The sequence below is a fragment of the Anguilla rostrata genome, chromosome 3, assembly GCF_018555375.3.
Source record: "Anguilla rostrata isolate EN2019 chromosome 3, ASM1855537v3, whole genome shotgun sequence".
Taxonomy (NCBI): domain Eukaryota; kingdom Metazoa; phylum Chordata; class Actinopteri; order Anguilliformes; family Anguillidae; genus Anguilla; species Anguilla rostrata.
The window spans coordinates 21,189,860-21,204,481 of NC_057935.1; the positions used below are offsets into that span (position 1 = coordinate 21,189,860).

At 46.4% G+C, this 14,622-nt stretch overlaps 1 protein-coding gene across 1 annotated transcript in view; it reads right to left on the reverse strand.

Annotated features, from left to right (window-relative positions):
• LOC135250442 (alpha-1,6-mannosylglycoprotein 6-beta-N-acetylglucosaminyltransferase A-like) overlaps positions 1-14,622 on the reverse strand; it is an 81,785-nt gene that overhangs the window by 21,165 nt on the left and 45,998 nt on the right. The window contains exons 7-11 of the mRNA XM_064326720.1: positions 14,453-14,614; positions 10,192-10,361; positions 7,963-8,097; positions 5,175-5,308; positions 737-870 (exon numbers count right to left, since the gene is read on the reverse strand). Of these exons, the coding sequence (XP_064182790.1) occupies positions 737-870; positions 5,175-5,308; positions 7,963-8,097; positions 10,192-10,361; positions 14,453-14,614 (735 nt within the window). The remainder of the gene's footprint in view (positions 1-736; positions 871-5,174; positions 5,309-7,962; positions 8,098-10,191; positions 10,362-14,452; positions 14,615-14,622) is intronic.

Here is a 14,622-nt window from a genome sequence, read left to right on the forward strand (position 1 = left end):
TTGTGAGTTTACTGTCGTTATGCTTATCATTCCTGGCATTCTTTAACAGTGAGAATCAAGGTCGGTGCAAAATATTCCCGAAAGCAACGACGAAAATAGCAAAGCGTTTGACTCTGGGACCGGCATAGCGATGGGGAGATAAGAGGTGCAAAATCCAGTCCCTGTCACTGTTCCCCTGAAACTCATGATCTATGAAACATTACAGAAACAGACTTTTACACTGATGGGAAATTCAAATAAAAAGAATTGTAGATGTGCAATGTACCTTACCGTTTATGACAAATTATTTTTTTATCATTATTCACCAACCTTACTATGAGAGAGACCCTTACAATTCAACAGCTTTACTGGGACATGTGATTTTAAAAAGCCCCTGCTGTTAGCTGGTTGATGTTTAGCTTCCATGTTGAGTTTACTGTCCCGCAAGTATGCAAAAGCATTCCTATCTTCCAGAAGCTTCCAGGTCAAGCATACTGTCCTGCAGGTAACCTAAAGCATCCCTATCTTCCAGAAGCTTCCAGGTCAAGCATACTGTCCTGCAGGTAACCTAAAGCATCCCTATCTTCCAGAAGCTTCCAGGTCAAGCATACTGTCCTGCAGGTACCCTAAAGCATTCCTATCTTCCTGAAGCTTCCAGGTCAAGCTTACTGTCCTGCAGGTACCCTAAAGCATTCCTATCTTCCTGAAGCTTCCAGGTCAAGCTTACTGTTCTGCAGGCAGCCTAAAGCATCCCTACCTTCCAGAAGCTGTCCACTTTGCCATAGACCAGGGACTGGTTCTGCCTCTTGATGTCATCAATGCGGCTGATGTCGCTGGCGTTCAGGTGCTGCTCCACCACAAACCCCAGGAAGGTGTTATCTGGAGTGTGAGCTAAAAAGAGACAGGAAGTGAGAGAACAGACAATTTCCTTCCTTTACCAAAGGTGAGTCTCTTATAGATTGGCTCACACTTCAACACAACGGCGCACATGTTGCTCCCACAGTTCAATCACAACACTGATTAAAAGGCAATTAACAAGTAATCAGAGATAAGCATGAGATATTCAAGCAAGAAACACCCTTCTAAATAAACACCATTTTCTTTACTGAACAAGCCCAACCAAAGGAGGGCTCTAGACTCATTCTTTACCACCGAATACATTTTCTTTTAAATGACTAAATACCACATGTAGCCAACAGACTAACAAAACAAAAGCAAGTTGAGTTGAACAAAGTTCTTTGACAGGCTGAACAGACCGATTCACGCTTCACACTGACTGACATCCCTCGTGGCCATGTGTTGGATCTTCACTGTCACAAGACCAACGGGCCAAGGGGCCAAACGGGCAGCGCTGACTTGGCAAAGGCTCCGCTTGGCGAGGGCTGCGCCATCTGTTTCCGAGCACAGACGCGAAGACGAGAGCTTTCTGCCTTTCGCCAGGAAAAAAGCGACAGAGGAGATTTTTTAAAAATGCATTCCGCGTGGAAACCAAAGCAAAGGCCAAAAGTAGGTTTGCGGTCCCGAGTTCTTACGGAAGCCACGGGGGGGATCCACCAACGGGTCTTTTTTTTTGCGGGAATACAGACCTGGCAAATTTCAACCCGCCATTTTGTTTTTTCTATTTGCACTTGGGCTGCTGCGGCTCTGTGCGGAACATTCCGGTTCTTCTGTGACTCTGACAGCGTGGAGGACGAGGACACGCCCGGAACGGGAGCGCTGGGGCAGGCTCGCCGCTCATCACTAAGTCGGAGGTGTAAAATGGAAACGTTACTGACAGAAGCCATCAAATCTCTCACTTATGCGCATGGGCAGGATGGGACAGGAGTGATTCAATCCCATCACCCCTTGGGTCTTTATCAGCGCTCAGTTATTCAGTAAATGTCTAGTTCCAGGGCAATTTACATCACTTCTTCAGGGACAGTCGTCTTGTTGAAGGAGATGCCTGTGGAGGCCTAGTCAGGACTGTTTATTTTGACTGCAAGCATCTCACAGTCCTCACACCAAAAACGCAAGTAAATAACGTTCCGAAGAGTCATTAGCGCTGAATAAATTTGGGATAACGACGAGGCGGATGAGCAGCAGGGCCAGTGACAGCGCGGAGCGTGAAAACAGGGCTTCCCGTGATTGGTCGGCAATCGAATGCAACGGCCCTGGATTCAGCCACAGCTTCTCTCATTGGCCTCTCTGGAATACGAAGAACGTGTGGCAAGTCGGCTCCGATCGGCGGCAGGGCGTCGACGGCCGACCGACCGGGCTCTGCGGCGGGTGACGATCCGGGGACAGAAGGTGAAACCAGGCGAAGCCCGTCGTTTCCGCGGGGGACCGGACGCCACGTTAAACAAACCAGGGCAGACGGGCCTCTGTCGGATGAGCTCACCCCAGCCCGAACGCTCTCGTTACGTTCGGCGACTGAAAGGCAAAGCCGAAGAGAATGATATCACCGCCCTGAATTCAGTCTTTAATGCGGGAGAAGGGTCCTCTGATTCTCTGGAGGGAGGGCCTGCATATTAAACTGTCATTTGCTAAAAAGACAGAGAGAAAAAGCGCCCGACGCGCTAACTACTTTAGCTGCTAATAAATGTCTGGCAGCATTTAAACGCTGTTATTACCATAAGACCAAACAAAGCGTTTATTTTAATTGCAGGCCAGGGGAAAGATAATGACAAATTATACAGAGTGAATGAAGTCGTCTCTCTGTTTGTCTCTCTCTCTCTCTCGTGTCGTCCATGAACTTAATTCCTAAAATGCCTGTGAGGAAAAGGCGAAGCTGACATTTTGTGTCCCTCCTTTCAAAGTGCCCTCAGCTGGCCTTGAAATTTATATCAACAAACTGGATAATGTTTGTCTGCTGGCACCCTCCCCTGACACTGTAGCCTTCCATTTCACACAAGCACACATTACGCTCATCCCCACAGACAGACATCTGACTAACAGTAATGAGAGATGTGTCTCCTCGCAGAGGAAAGATCTCACTGCATCCAAGCGAACCGACTGCCACTCGCTGACTGCCAACCCCCTAGAATAAAAAAAACTCAAAATTTTAATGAAAAAGAGTGTTTTTTCAGTGATTAAATGTGAAAAATAAAACTGTACCTTTATTATGGTTATTTCCACCCGATAAAAAATGTTTCTTTGTGCACAACTTGGCCAGAAATGTGCTTTAACGGCAAGCTTTCATCTTACTGCATTTCATAATGGTGACATGTTTCTTTTGGCCCAAGCTGTTAACTGGTAAAAGGAAGATTTACTGTCCATCTGCCTGAACCAGCAGTAATTGGCAGTTTGGTTTTTTCTACGAGGCTTCCAAACGCAGAGCGAGACACAGAATGCTCTATAATTAACACACAGAGCCTGTTTTTTAATAAATGGGCTCCATTTTGGCCCTGTATAAACGATGAATTATTTTTTTTCCTGGACACAAAGAATGATGTTACACCATAACAGGATGTTCCTGTTATGCTTTCTATCCCTTTGATCTGAATCTTCTTTCTCTTTCGCAATGACGACAAGTATTTCCTCGTTAAAATATTTGGTAGGGTTATTACACAAATTCATATCCACAGGGTGCTCTGTAGAACATCAGGCTTCCAAGGGACCTTCACCCTAAAATCTACTTTTGATTGATCTGTGGATGGATCAACCACAATATCAAAGAAAAGATATTGATATGGAAATATCCATATTACTGGGGCAGCCGCAATGCACTCTCAGTGTGATAGTGATATATAACAAGAGTCAAAGCGATAAGTGAGATATCTAGACAATCACAACCTTAAAAAAATAGTTTTTTTTAAGCCTCCACCAGCAGAGAGATTGAATTAGGATGAAGTTGACCTTTAAAGGCCAGAAAAGGGCTGTGTCAGCAAACGGATAAAAACTAAGAAAGGACTGCATTTAAATCTAACCTTACAAACAGAACGAAACTTTGCAAACGATCAACAGAGTTTTGAACCCCTGCCAAACAGAAAAGAATGTAACCCCGCAGATCTGCAACGTCAATAGTCTAAATAGTCTGAGATCCACTTCCTCTTTGAGTTCTGCGATCACACATTTCCTTTCCACTCAGGAAAGGCGACGATCGGCCAGCAGTGGTGGGGCACGAGCATCGGGGGACAGCCTGCTGGGTGTGTGTACGAGTCCTCGGCTTTGTTCGGCCCTTAGCAGAAGGCGTTTGGACCTCATCGGTGCGCAAACGTTTCGATCCCTCCCGTACCCGGGGTGACGCCACGGGCAGCTACCCATCACCCCACGCAGCTACCGGCCACGGCCTGCACCGGCAGGGTCCGGATTCGACCCGAGGCCGCGGGGCTAATCCGCGCGCCGCACACCGCGCCTTAACCAGGTGAGCCGCCAGGCAGCCCGTTTAATGTCAGCAGGATGACATCTGACATCACACGACAGCCGAGCGCAGCTCTCCCTCGGCCGTGCCAGCGTCTCTCCAGCTCCAGCGATCCCTGCCAGCCTGCGCGGACGGTAACGAAAGTAACTCAAGACTCCGGGATCACTTTCCTCACGGCCTGCCGCTGGGCATAACGCTCCCAATCACAAGCCTTCATCTGAGGCACGAGGCAGTCCAACACATACATTGGTGAGAATAAAGATAAGTTTAATCCATTTTAGAATAAGGCCGTAACATAATAACATGTGGAAAAAGTGAAGGTTCTGAATACTTTCCGAAGGCACTGTACAAGTAAAGGCATTTGAATATCTCATCTGCATTCAGTGCACCCCCCCCCCACCACCCCTCGGTGACGTCTTGGTTTCTCCAAGTTTCTGTGGATCCCCGCACAAGAGTTTTCTCTGGGAACCCGAGTAAGGATGGAGATCCTCTTTCTTAGTAAACGCATTACTGCGTCAGAGATCTGGCCACATTGGATTCAGGGCACTCGTATTTGCTTTCAGGTTAATTCTTAAGACAAATACGTCCAGGCTCTAATATATATGCTCATGGAAATGAACTGGGCCCGGAGCGACAGAAGAAAGCAGCGCTGCGCGGAGAGGACAAAGGCTCATTCAGGCGAGCAAAGATTTCCACCCATCGCTGCTTTAAAGACCTGACACGGAGACTCGCGTCTAACGTTTCCACTTCAAGGGTCTGAAAGGGAAAATTTACACCGGGCAGGCGTAACTCTCCCCCCAGCAACGCTATCCATCTCAGTTGCCCCAGTGAGGAAGAAGGGGAGAGATTGACTTACGGAGCATGGTGTTGAACTGCTGGGGGTTGAGGTTCCACTTGCCCCAGGGGGTCTTGTGCCCCTTCGATTGGGCGTAGTGGGCGTGGTTGAACTCGGGTTCGGTGCCGAAGGAATCCAGAACTCGCAGCATACACCTAAAATAACAGAGGCAAAAGGGAAAAATCTGTTTAATTGAAGCAAACTGAACGCACAATTACAATCACATTCCAGAAGGTACTTTAAATGCCTCTTTGAAAAAAATTGAAGGTTCAAAACATACACCACACATCACTGGTTACAGGATCCATCTTAACTAAGAGAAAATTTAAATGAATCTTTGGTACTGAGTCGGTGCCAAAAAGTAGAACAACGTAAATCACCAGGCCCAGGAGCCAACTTTCATGTTTTTCCACAGCTGTCAGATTGAAATACTTTTACTTTCATTTCAATTTTCTCTCAGTTAAGACAGCTCATGCGCTCGATGATTTATGTTGCTCTGCAGCCGTCAGACAGAAAGATTTTTCTATCTCCAGTATTACTCCCAGAGTTTGTCTCCGCGCTCCTTCTCAGCGGCGGGCGAAGGCGGATAAATCTCCAGGTGGCGGCGGCGGTGCGATAATTAAAATCAATAAAACTCCAGAGAAATCAGACCTGAGTCGTGAGTGAGCGAGCGGCGCCGGGGAGGGCGAACGAGACCAGGCTGAGCGCGCGCTCGCTCCGCGGCTATCCGCCGCTATCTCTGCGCCCGTCTGGAATTCGACGCACGCGCCCCGGGGGGGGGGGGGGGGAAACAATAAAAAATCCGCGACGAGGATCCTGAAAACCGAAACGAACGGATCTGCTCCTCCCCCGTGTCCGACCCGCTCAAATAAAGGCTGTAATTACAGGGATTTTATTTTATTTATTTATTTATTTTATTTTTTTAACACAAAGAAGGAGAATCAGCTCCGGTGATTGACTCCTTCATGTCGCCCGCCGGCCGCGAGCGGTTAATCATCCATAATGAGAACGGGCATAAAACATTAACGTGCCGGTTCGGGTCTTGGGTTTCTCGGGCCGCGCGACGACGGCGGTGTGCCGTTTCAAGCCCGTCAAAAGCAACTTTCGGCAAATTTTTTTTTTTTCCGTCTGCCGCCGCATCCTCCGCGCTGATTTGGAACGGTGACGACGCCTCTCGAGTTACTGCCGCGTCACCTGCACGACGGACGCGTGCGAGAACGCAACGGACTGCTCCGAAGCTCCAGCCCGCGAACTGACGACTGTTTCAGACTCAAACGTAGCTCGTGCGCACACAACCTCGCTTTTGAGCGCCATTTTCTTCGTTAATCTCGACCGCCAATCATTAAACACGCAGCAATACACCACAAGAAGTTCATCTGATTGAAAAATCCAGGTTTTAACTTTGGTGACCGTCAACCATCTGGATTCACATGAATAGTTATCAAATAGTATCTCTCCTTGGGCAGATACTAGTTTTAATGTGAATCCCTACAGCATAGCTGCATCTCAGCTGCCCTGGCCTAGTCAGAGTCTCTATAAAACACGATGGCCTTGGCTGAGTGCATGCACACACACTCCAGACATGACAGAGGTCATTCCAAGCCAAGGCAAGCCAAGCAAAACAAGTCATGTTCGTCTTGTCAAATGCCAATGCGAGAAAACGTGCTAACAGTCTTAACTCGGCTGCTGAGAAAAGTCCTTCAAATAAGAAAGAACAGAAACGTTCACCCCTTGCGCTGTAAGCAGGACTCATCTGCATGGATCTTTTTCATTTATTCTCTTCAAAACAAGACAATATGGGATTTCTGCTCCTGTCGTAAGCTGGCACACAAAAACCCCACACCGGTCGTGCATTTACAAAGCAGCCCAGCCGATACCTCTCCAAACACAACACCGCCCTAAAGGTCTCAGGAAAGTCAAATCATTTGTTTCCTGATTGGCAACCGGCAACTTCCACTATTACTGGAAATGAGCAGCGCTGCTAGCATTTCTAACAGGATGGAGGACAATACGAGAGCTGAAAAGATTGTTCTCCGCGAAGGACGGTGGTGTAGTATAATGGTTAGGGGACATAATTTGGATTCCTAGCTCACGCGCTGCCTCTGTACCTTTCAGCGTGCTAATCAGCCTGAACGCACAGCTGTAAATCTGTGTTCAGTTCAGAGTTACTGTGAAACCTCTGAATAACCGGACTGGCAAGGAAATCCGTGACGATCCGTTTCTCGTAAAACAAAAGTAACACGACAGGAGGCACGCCGTAACCTGACCCCGCAAACGAACGCGCCCTGGCTGCCCCCCGGTAGGAAACTCAAGGCCGTTAGCGATCCGAAGCTATTGTGCCGAAGCTACTCTTACACACTGGACGCTCATTCGCCAAGCCAGCGGCCGCCAAACTGGCACAGCGACATCGCACAATGCTACAGCGGAGCGGGGTCGCTGCTATTTCTGCAGCCCGGGGCGGTTCCACGGGAAAACCAAACCCTGAGAACGCATTCAGCACATAACATCCACTTGCTAATAACCAAAGGCAAGCCGTTGACCTACATTGCATTACATTCATTTAGCAGGAGCCCTGGCCCAAAGCGACTTGTGATTTATACAAGTAATTCTACCAGACCTGGCTAACAACAAACACAGACCAGTGAGTACAGATGCCTCCTCACTGAAGCGCTAATGCACATTAACTATGCTAGCCAGGAGCCAGAGTACATATTCCAAATAAGACTACATCCATAAGTCCTAAGAGAAACATGAGGCCATAAAATTGGTACGGTATGTGTAACTAATGAAGCAGGAGCAGGCCACTCACTGGTAGTGGACCCAGGATGGCCCCAGAGTCTTTTTGAACTGGCCCAGGCCCACAATGTCAATGTATATGAGCTCCACCACCTTGTCCCCTTGGGTTGGACAGCTGGACTTGTTCCCCATCACCCTTCTCATGATCCTGTAGAGGAAGTACAAAGAGAAGAGTTTACTCACATAAACGGACAGCACAGAGGAGTCTGCTCACAGAAAGGTGTGGAGGGACAGCGGAGAAGGCCGTATTCATAAAACATACGGAGAGAGGACGGGACTCATATAACAGAATATAGATGAGCTTCATTATAAAACAGAGAACAGAGATCCGTTTATTCTTAAAACAAAGAGAATTCATTCATTTAAAAACACAGAAAGAACAGAGAGAATTGTTTATTCACAAAACAAACCGAGAATAGGGATGAGTTTATTAATAGAACAAACAGCAGAGGAGTGGCATGTATGTATTCATAAAACATACAAAGAGAGGAATGCGTTCCTACTGAGACAAAAGCATTAAAGCACGGTGTGCTATTTCTGCTGTGAGAATCCCGACACACCAAACAGCTGAGAGGCAAAGTAGTCTAACCTTGTGTTACCGCAATGGGATTCATTTCATTTTATCTTGATTATCTGACTCCAAACTAATATTTTAACCTTTCCTCGTTGCTAACAATTGTACAGAAGGAGACTACAAATAAAAGACGATAGCCTCTTTCCACCAATAGTGTGGCTCTATACGGATCGCTACCTTTCTTGGTAGATGCGGACGTGCCTCTGGCTTGCGTAGCCTACAAGGCTACTATGTGTATCTTGCAATGGCACTAGTGTACACGCAAGTGACCTTAAAACCTTTGTTAAAGCTGGCTACTCATAGGTAACTTGCATGAACTACCGTCCCCTTTCGAATGGTGTTCAAAGATGTCTATTCAGCACCCATTCAATGACACCAACTTGTTCCACGTGTCATCAGCTTTCCAACAACATCAAACATGATAACTCTGTAGGTGGAAAACCTAAGGCTACATGCGATGTTAGCTCAGTAAATGACTGTAACTGTGCAGTATCAGACCTTGCCGACTCTCTGTCAGCACAGCAAACACAGTCTGTCCTCCTTTGGGGGGGTCTGACACGGGGTAGACTTCCGTAAACCACTCTACACTCTGTACCGACCGAAAATGTTTCCTCAAATCTAAGTCAAATCAGTGGTTTGTGTAGCCTGATACGTTTACAAAGGCCCTTCAACAGCACCCGACTTTTAACTTCGCTGTGAAGGACGCTATTCATTCCCCGCCAAGCACATCGTCGTGCGCCGTTTTCTTTCCGCGGCCATGAGACGACAGCGCACGCCAGGAATCCGCGGCAGCGCTGCCTCGGGATTCGCTCAGACGAAGCCGGCGGCAGCGGCAGTGGCTGAGAGCGAGTGGCATTTCAGCGCAGGAGAAAGAGAGGGAGGAACGCCAGAGCCGCACGGCTCTGTGAGGCAAAGGGAGGAGCGGGAAGAGCTCGCCTCCAGGCTTCTTATGTCAACCCAAAGGATTTCCTCCCACGCTCGGAAATCCCCACAGAGCGCTCTGCGGTTATCAGACACAAAACATCATCTGGAGGAATTTCCTAGGGAAAGTTTGATGAATGCCTCCTGCCAACCTAATGGCACACACTCCGTTCTGGATATTTTAAAAAACTGCACCTGGATCAGCACCCTAAGCAAACGGAGTGGCCAAAAATAGCATTTAGCAAAACTGCAACACCGCTGTCCGTGATGTCTTTGACCTCTTAAACTGATAAAAATCTCAAAAAATTCAAGGCATTTGAATACCAGGAGCCAAGCTCTGTTGTTGCACCACATAATGGCTCAATCGTCCAAATACCTTGCTTTCCAGGCCTACACTGGCCACTGACTGAAAGGAAACAACCTTCCTGGACTTTAATTTCAGGCTGAGACAAGTCTTTAGTCTGTTTGGTCTGTGATCAGGGGACGAGTGGGAATGCCCCTGTCTCTGTGAGCTAGACTGACTCAGTCTCTATTCATGGGGTGAGGGGATGGGTGTTCAGGGGATGAGTGTTCAGCCTGTGTTCAGGGGATGAGTGTTCAGTCTGTGTTCAGGGGATGAGTGTTCAGCCTGTGTTCAGGGGATGAGTGTTCAGCCTGTGTTCAGGGATGGTGTCATGCAGGGATGATGTCAGTCTTGTTCGGAGAGTGCCTGTGTTCAGGGGATGGGTGCAAACAGGATGTGCTCACTCTTTGAGCTCGTTAATCGAGGCGGAGACGCGGACGTCATGGCCCAGCAGGTAGAGGGTGGTGATGAGGTCGCTCCACTGCACCAGTTCCCCTAGGGGTCCCCCGCTGAAGGCGTTCTCCGCGATCTTGAACCCCGACTCCTTAGTCAGCAGGCCCAAATGCACCAGGATCTGAACACAAAAGGACACAGGCACTTGTGGATGATGTCACATGACCAACATACTTCATCTCACACTTGTCATTTGACTTTTAAGTGCCCTTTTCAGAAAAATTACCATTAGTAACTTGCATGTCATCATCAGCTATGAATGTCTAACGTCTAACTGGATCTTTAAAATCGTCTGTTCTTTGCTGGCAAAAGAAATGGGTTCCTATGAAAGCTGAGGACATCCTTTAGCTACATACTGTATATAAACACAGTATCATTCTCCAAGTTAATGGCCTTGCAAAGAAAATCTCTAAAATGTTTGGTATGTGCAAACAAACCCTTTGCCGTTGATTACCCACAGAGCTCCCTTCAGCATTTAAGAAATCCGTATTCCAGCAGGAATCTTCATTCTTTTGTGCGAACATGGTTACAATGGAACATCCGTAATGGATGACTGGTCAGATCGTTTACATAAAGATTAAGAAGATCAGGGAGAAATGACTCATCCTTCTTGGAAGATCTAACTACAGCATCAAGCCAAAAAAGCACAAGTATTTACCAGCGGTTCACAGTGTGACAGTAAAGGTAATATTTGTTCAGTAATCCCGCTATTATTTCTTCACCCATAAAGTAAGCATCACTGAAACATAAATCCATACTCAAATATCATTATGGTGCAGTGCATATTAGGCAGACACGATTTCGTGATAAAAAACAAAACAATGGGCGTATGAAACGTGTCTCTGTATTGTGCACTGTAAAATTAAATACTTCATTTGATTTCTGTATTTGTTCAATAAATATGAAAGCTTATTCTTCTGCCTAGTTGGCTTTGCAGAGGTTAGGTCAGAATAGTGTTCACTGTGTGAACTGTGTTCTTGGCTAGAAATAGCCTTACAAAATAAGTATTGTACCTTACTGAACCTGTGTTTAGCAGTTGTCTATGACCATGAAATGCACTTTTTGTACGTCGCTTTGGATAAAAGTGTCTGCCAAGTAAATGTAATGTAATGTAATGTAATGAAGGGTTGTTTTTTTCCTTCATCCAACATATATTGGTGGGAATATCACATCAAGAACCCTTTACAAGTATTATGAATTGTATTTTGACCTAAGAGAATGCCTTCATTCCTAATGCCCATCATCTAGAGAGAAACACTTGCTCTATAAGTCTAAAAGCATAGACTCTCTGGGGACTGTACTGTACCCTTTGAGGCAGGGGTGCCACGCTAAATCCCCAGGGGGCCACAGTATCTGCACATTTTTGTGGTTTCCGTCCAATCAGCTGCTAAGTGGGGCCTCTGAGGACAATGTGTCTGGATTCTGCAGCCAATCAATGACTTAAATGAGCCGCTGGTGCCGAGAACACCCCGAAAACCAGCAGACGCTGCGGCCCTCCAGGAATGGAGCTTGGCACCTGATGTGCTTCAATCCCTGATCTCGCCACTCCAGAGAAGAGCATCAGTGGAAAAGGCTATAAAAACTCTCCCCCTGTCACAGCAGGCAAAACACCCTACACAATCTTTAACACTCTCAAAAGCTTTTTGACCAGTTGTCAGTACTGGAGACCTTCAGTGGGTCAGTATCCCTGTTAGGACCAGGTTACTGACCACCTCATACACTCCATTTCAGTCAGTAGTGCTGCTGCCAGGCTAACTAGGATTTAGTTTTTCTTGCACTCAAAGGGCCATATTTACTAAGGATCTGTGGGCCTTTTATAGACGCTAACAAGACAAGTAGTGTTTTTCCATATTTACTAAAGTGCCACATCGGAGCTTTTGCGCTGGAAAAATAACAGAATTGGGCATCCCTAAAGGCAGTCGTGTCTGTTTTTTAACATCTGCAGAACAAGAACAGCTTGGCCATTCTTACAAGGAGACATCGTCAGCACGCTGGAGTAGGGGAGGGTCGCCATAAATGTGACAGTTTTCGGGTTTTGCTCATTCACTCAGAAAACACTTAGCCTAGCGCTATGAAATTTTACTTCGGACAACTTTGGTATGTCAATAGTCATCAGCCGTTTCAATTACATAGATAACCTTATCGAATTGGATACAATTAAAACCAAGGTCAATATGATTGTATCAGAGGCGTGGAAGAGCTGTAAGAATAAATGAAAATGCCCTGTAATGTGCGTACGCAGGTTTTTTTTCCCGCACATACTAACGTTACTCAAGGAAAACACATTTCCGACGGCGACGTGAGACCAGCCACATCCTCGGATTACGAAGCACGGGGCTTTACTTATGGAAAAAGACTGCGCAAACACTGGCGCGCAGGCAGCTTCATAACTCACCATCCAGTCAGTTGTGGTGATGTCCAAACAGATGAGGAGAGCTGCTTTTGTTTGTTTCTTAACACCCAGGCAAGCGTGTACAAAGCAAACAGATGACCATACGGACCAATCTGGCGTGTGCATACCATAAATTCTTGTGACCGGGTAGCAGTTTCTTTCCCATTATGTCAACATGTCAACATGGCTGTATCAACACAGCAAGCAAATTAGCTGAACACATTTAACATTAAACATGGAAATAACTTCAAACATGTTGATGAGTAAAATTAATTTCTTTAAGAAATACTGAACACCATTTAAAATGCTCAAAGTCTCCCCCAAAAGGGCACTACATGTACAGTAAATGGTTTTCAACACCATCTAGTGTCCCTAATCTCCAAATCTGAAGCCCTGTCCATGACCTCCCTGGGTACCAACCCTCTCGCTTTCTCTTTAGATGGCACTCTGTAAACATATAACAGCAAAAAGCACGTTGTTATCGCAACTGTGAGCGCTGTAACTGTAACAGCTGTTTATATATTTATACATATGGGGACATCATGCTTTTGGGTCACCTAGCATCCAGTTCCTGCTGGAATACATTTCAAAAACCATACTAACATTTCGGGGACAGAGAACTTTTTTAAATGGTGTATGATTTGATTTATCACAAATAAAAATAAAGGCTTATACCCAAAAATTACTTCCAGAACAGATTTTTACTCAAAAGAAGTATTTCTCGCAAAGGCTATCACATTGCTCTGTTCCTTTGGGAGGCAGTAGAGGACAGTACTGCACATGTACAACATGTAATGGCTATGGTAGCCATTCAGTTATTGACCGTGTAACAGCGTTACATTTATGGGGACTCTCCCCCACATTCAAGAAAGGAGAGAATCTTTTTAAATGTTTTTAAAACACGACTCATTCAGCTTTAGGAGCAGTTGAGAGACGGTGACTCTTGAGATCGGTTGGATATTTGGTACGGAATTAAACAACTTGAAATATTAAAACTGTACTCTGAAGTTTTTTTTGTGTTAACATGTGAAGGTGACAGCGCCTCCATGGATCCTGACACCTGTCCAAAACCCGACTCCACCACAGATGGAGCAGTACAACAGCGTCGCTCTCCTGCCATGCGCGAGCCACATCTTAAATACTGGCGGTGATTTTAAATGAACTCAGCTGTGCACGTTTACTCACCCGCTCTTAGTAAATACATCGCTAAATTGAAAGCATGTAAGCGATGCATTGTTTTGCAGGCACCGCCGGTAATATTTAATAAATATGGCCAAAAGTGTTCATTAAGCCACAAGATAAAGATACACACTTCTTCAAATTCATAAACAGCAAAATAATGATATCTCGTTTTGCTGTAAACTAGGCAATTTCGAAACACGAGCAGCGGAGCGTGGCGTGTCCGCTCTGTACGGACAGCCACTTCTGATTGGCAAACGACTAAACTAGGGCAGCTCAACCCTCTACCTTCTCGCAGGCTTGCGATTCAGCCCTAATTTGGTACGCCTGATTCTTACTAATTAGCAGCTCAACAAGATCTCTCGCTGTTGAGTGAGATTTACTTTTTTAGGGTTGGAGTGAAAACCTGCAGCAGAGCAAATCTCCAGGAACAGGGCTGGGCAGCCTGAGACCAAACAATCACATATCAGAGTGGTTAAAATGTAAAAGATGTGTCAACTGCGCAATAAACATCCTCAAACAAACAAAACTCATCGAAAACATTTTAGTTCTTTATGCACCTATTAAAACCCAGTGATTTTACTCGCGCAGGTTCTTTATCTAACTTTCCCCAGCGGAGGGGGGGGGTTTGGGGTTCGTACCTTCTTGCGCTTGCGTTTGCTCAGGTCCTGCTTCTCGGCCAGCGACTGGATGGCGCTGAGCCAGGGTTCGGCCATGCGTTTGATACGAAGCATCATCCAGCGGAACTCCTCCCGGCTGGACATGAGCCGGTACAGGTCGTCGAAGCTGGTCCGGATCTCCGTCTGCAGGG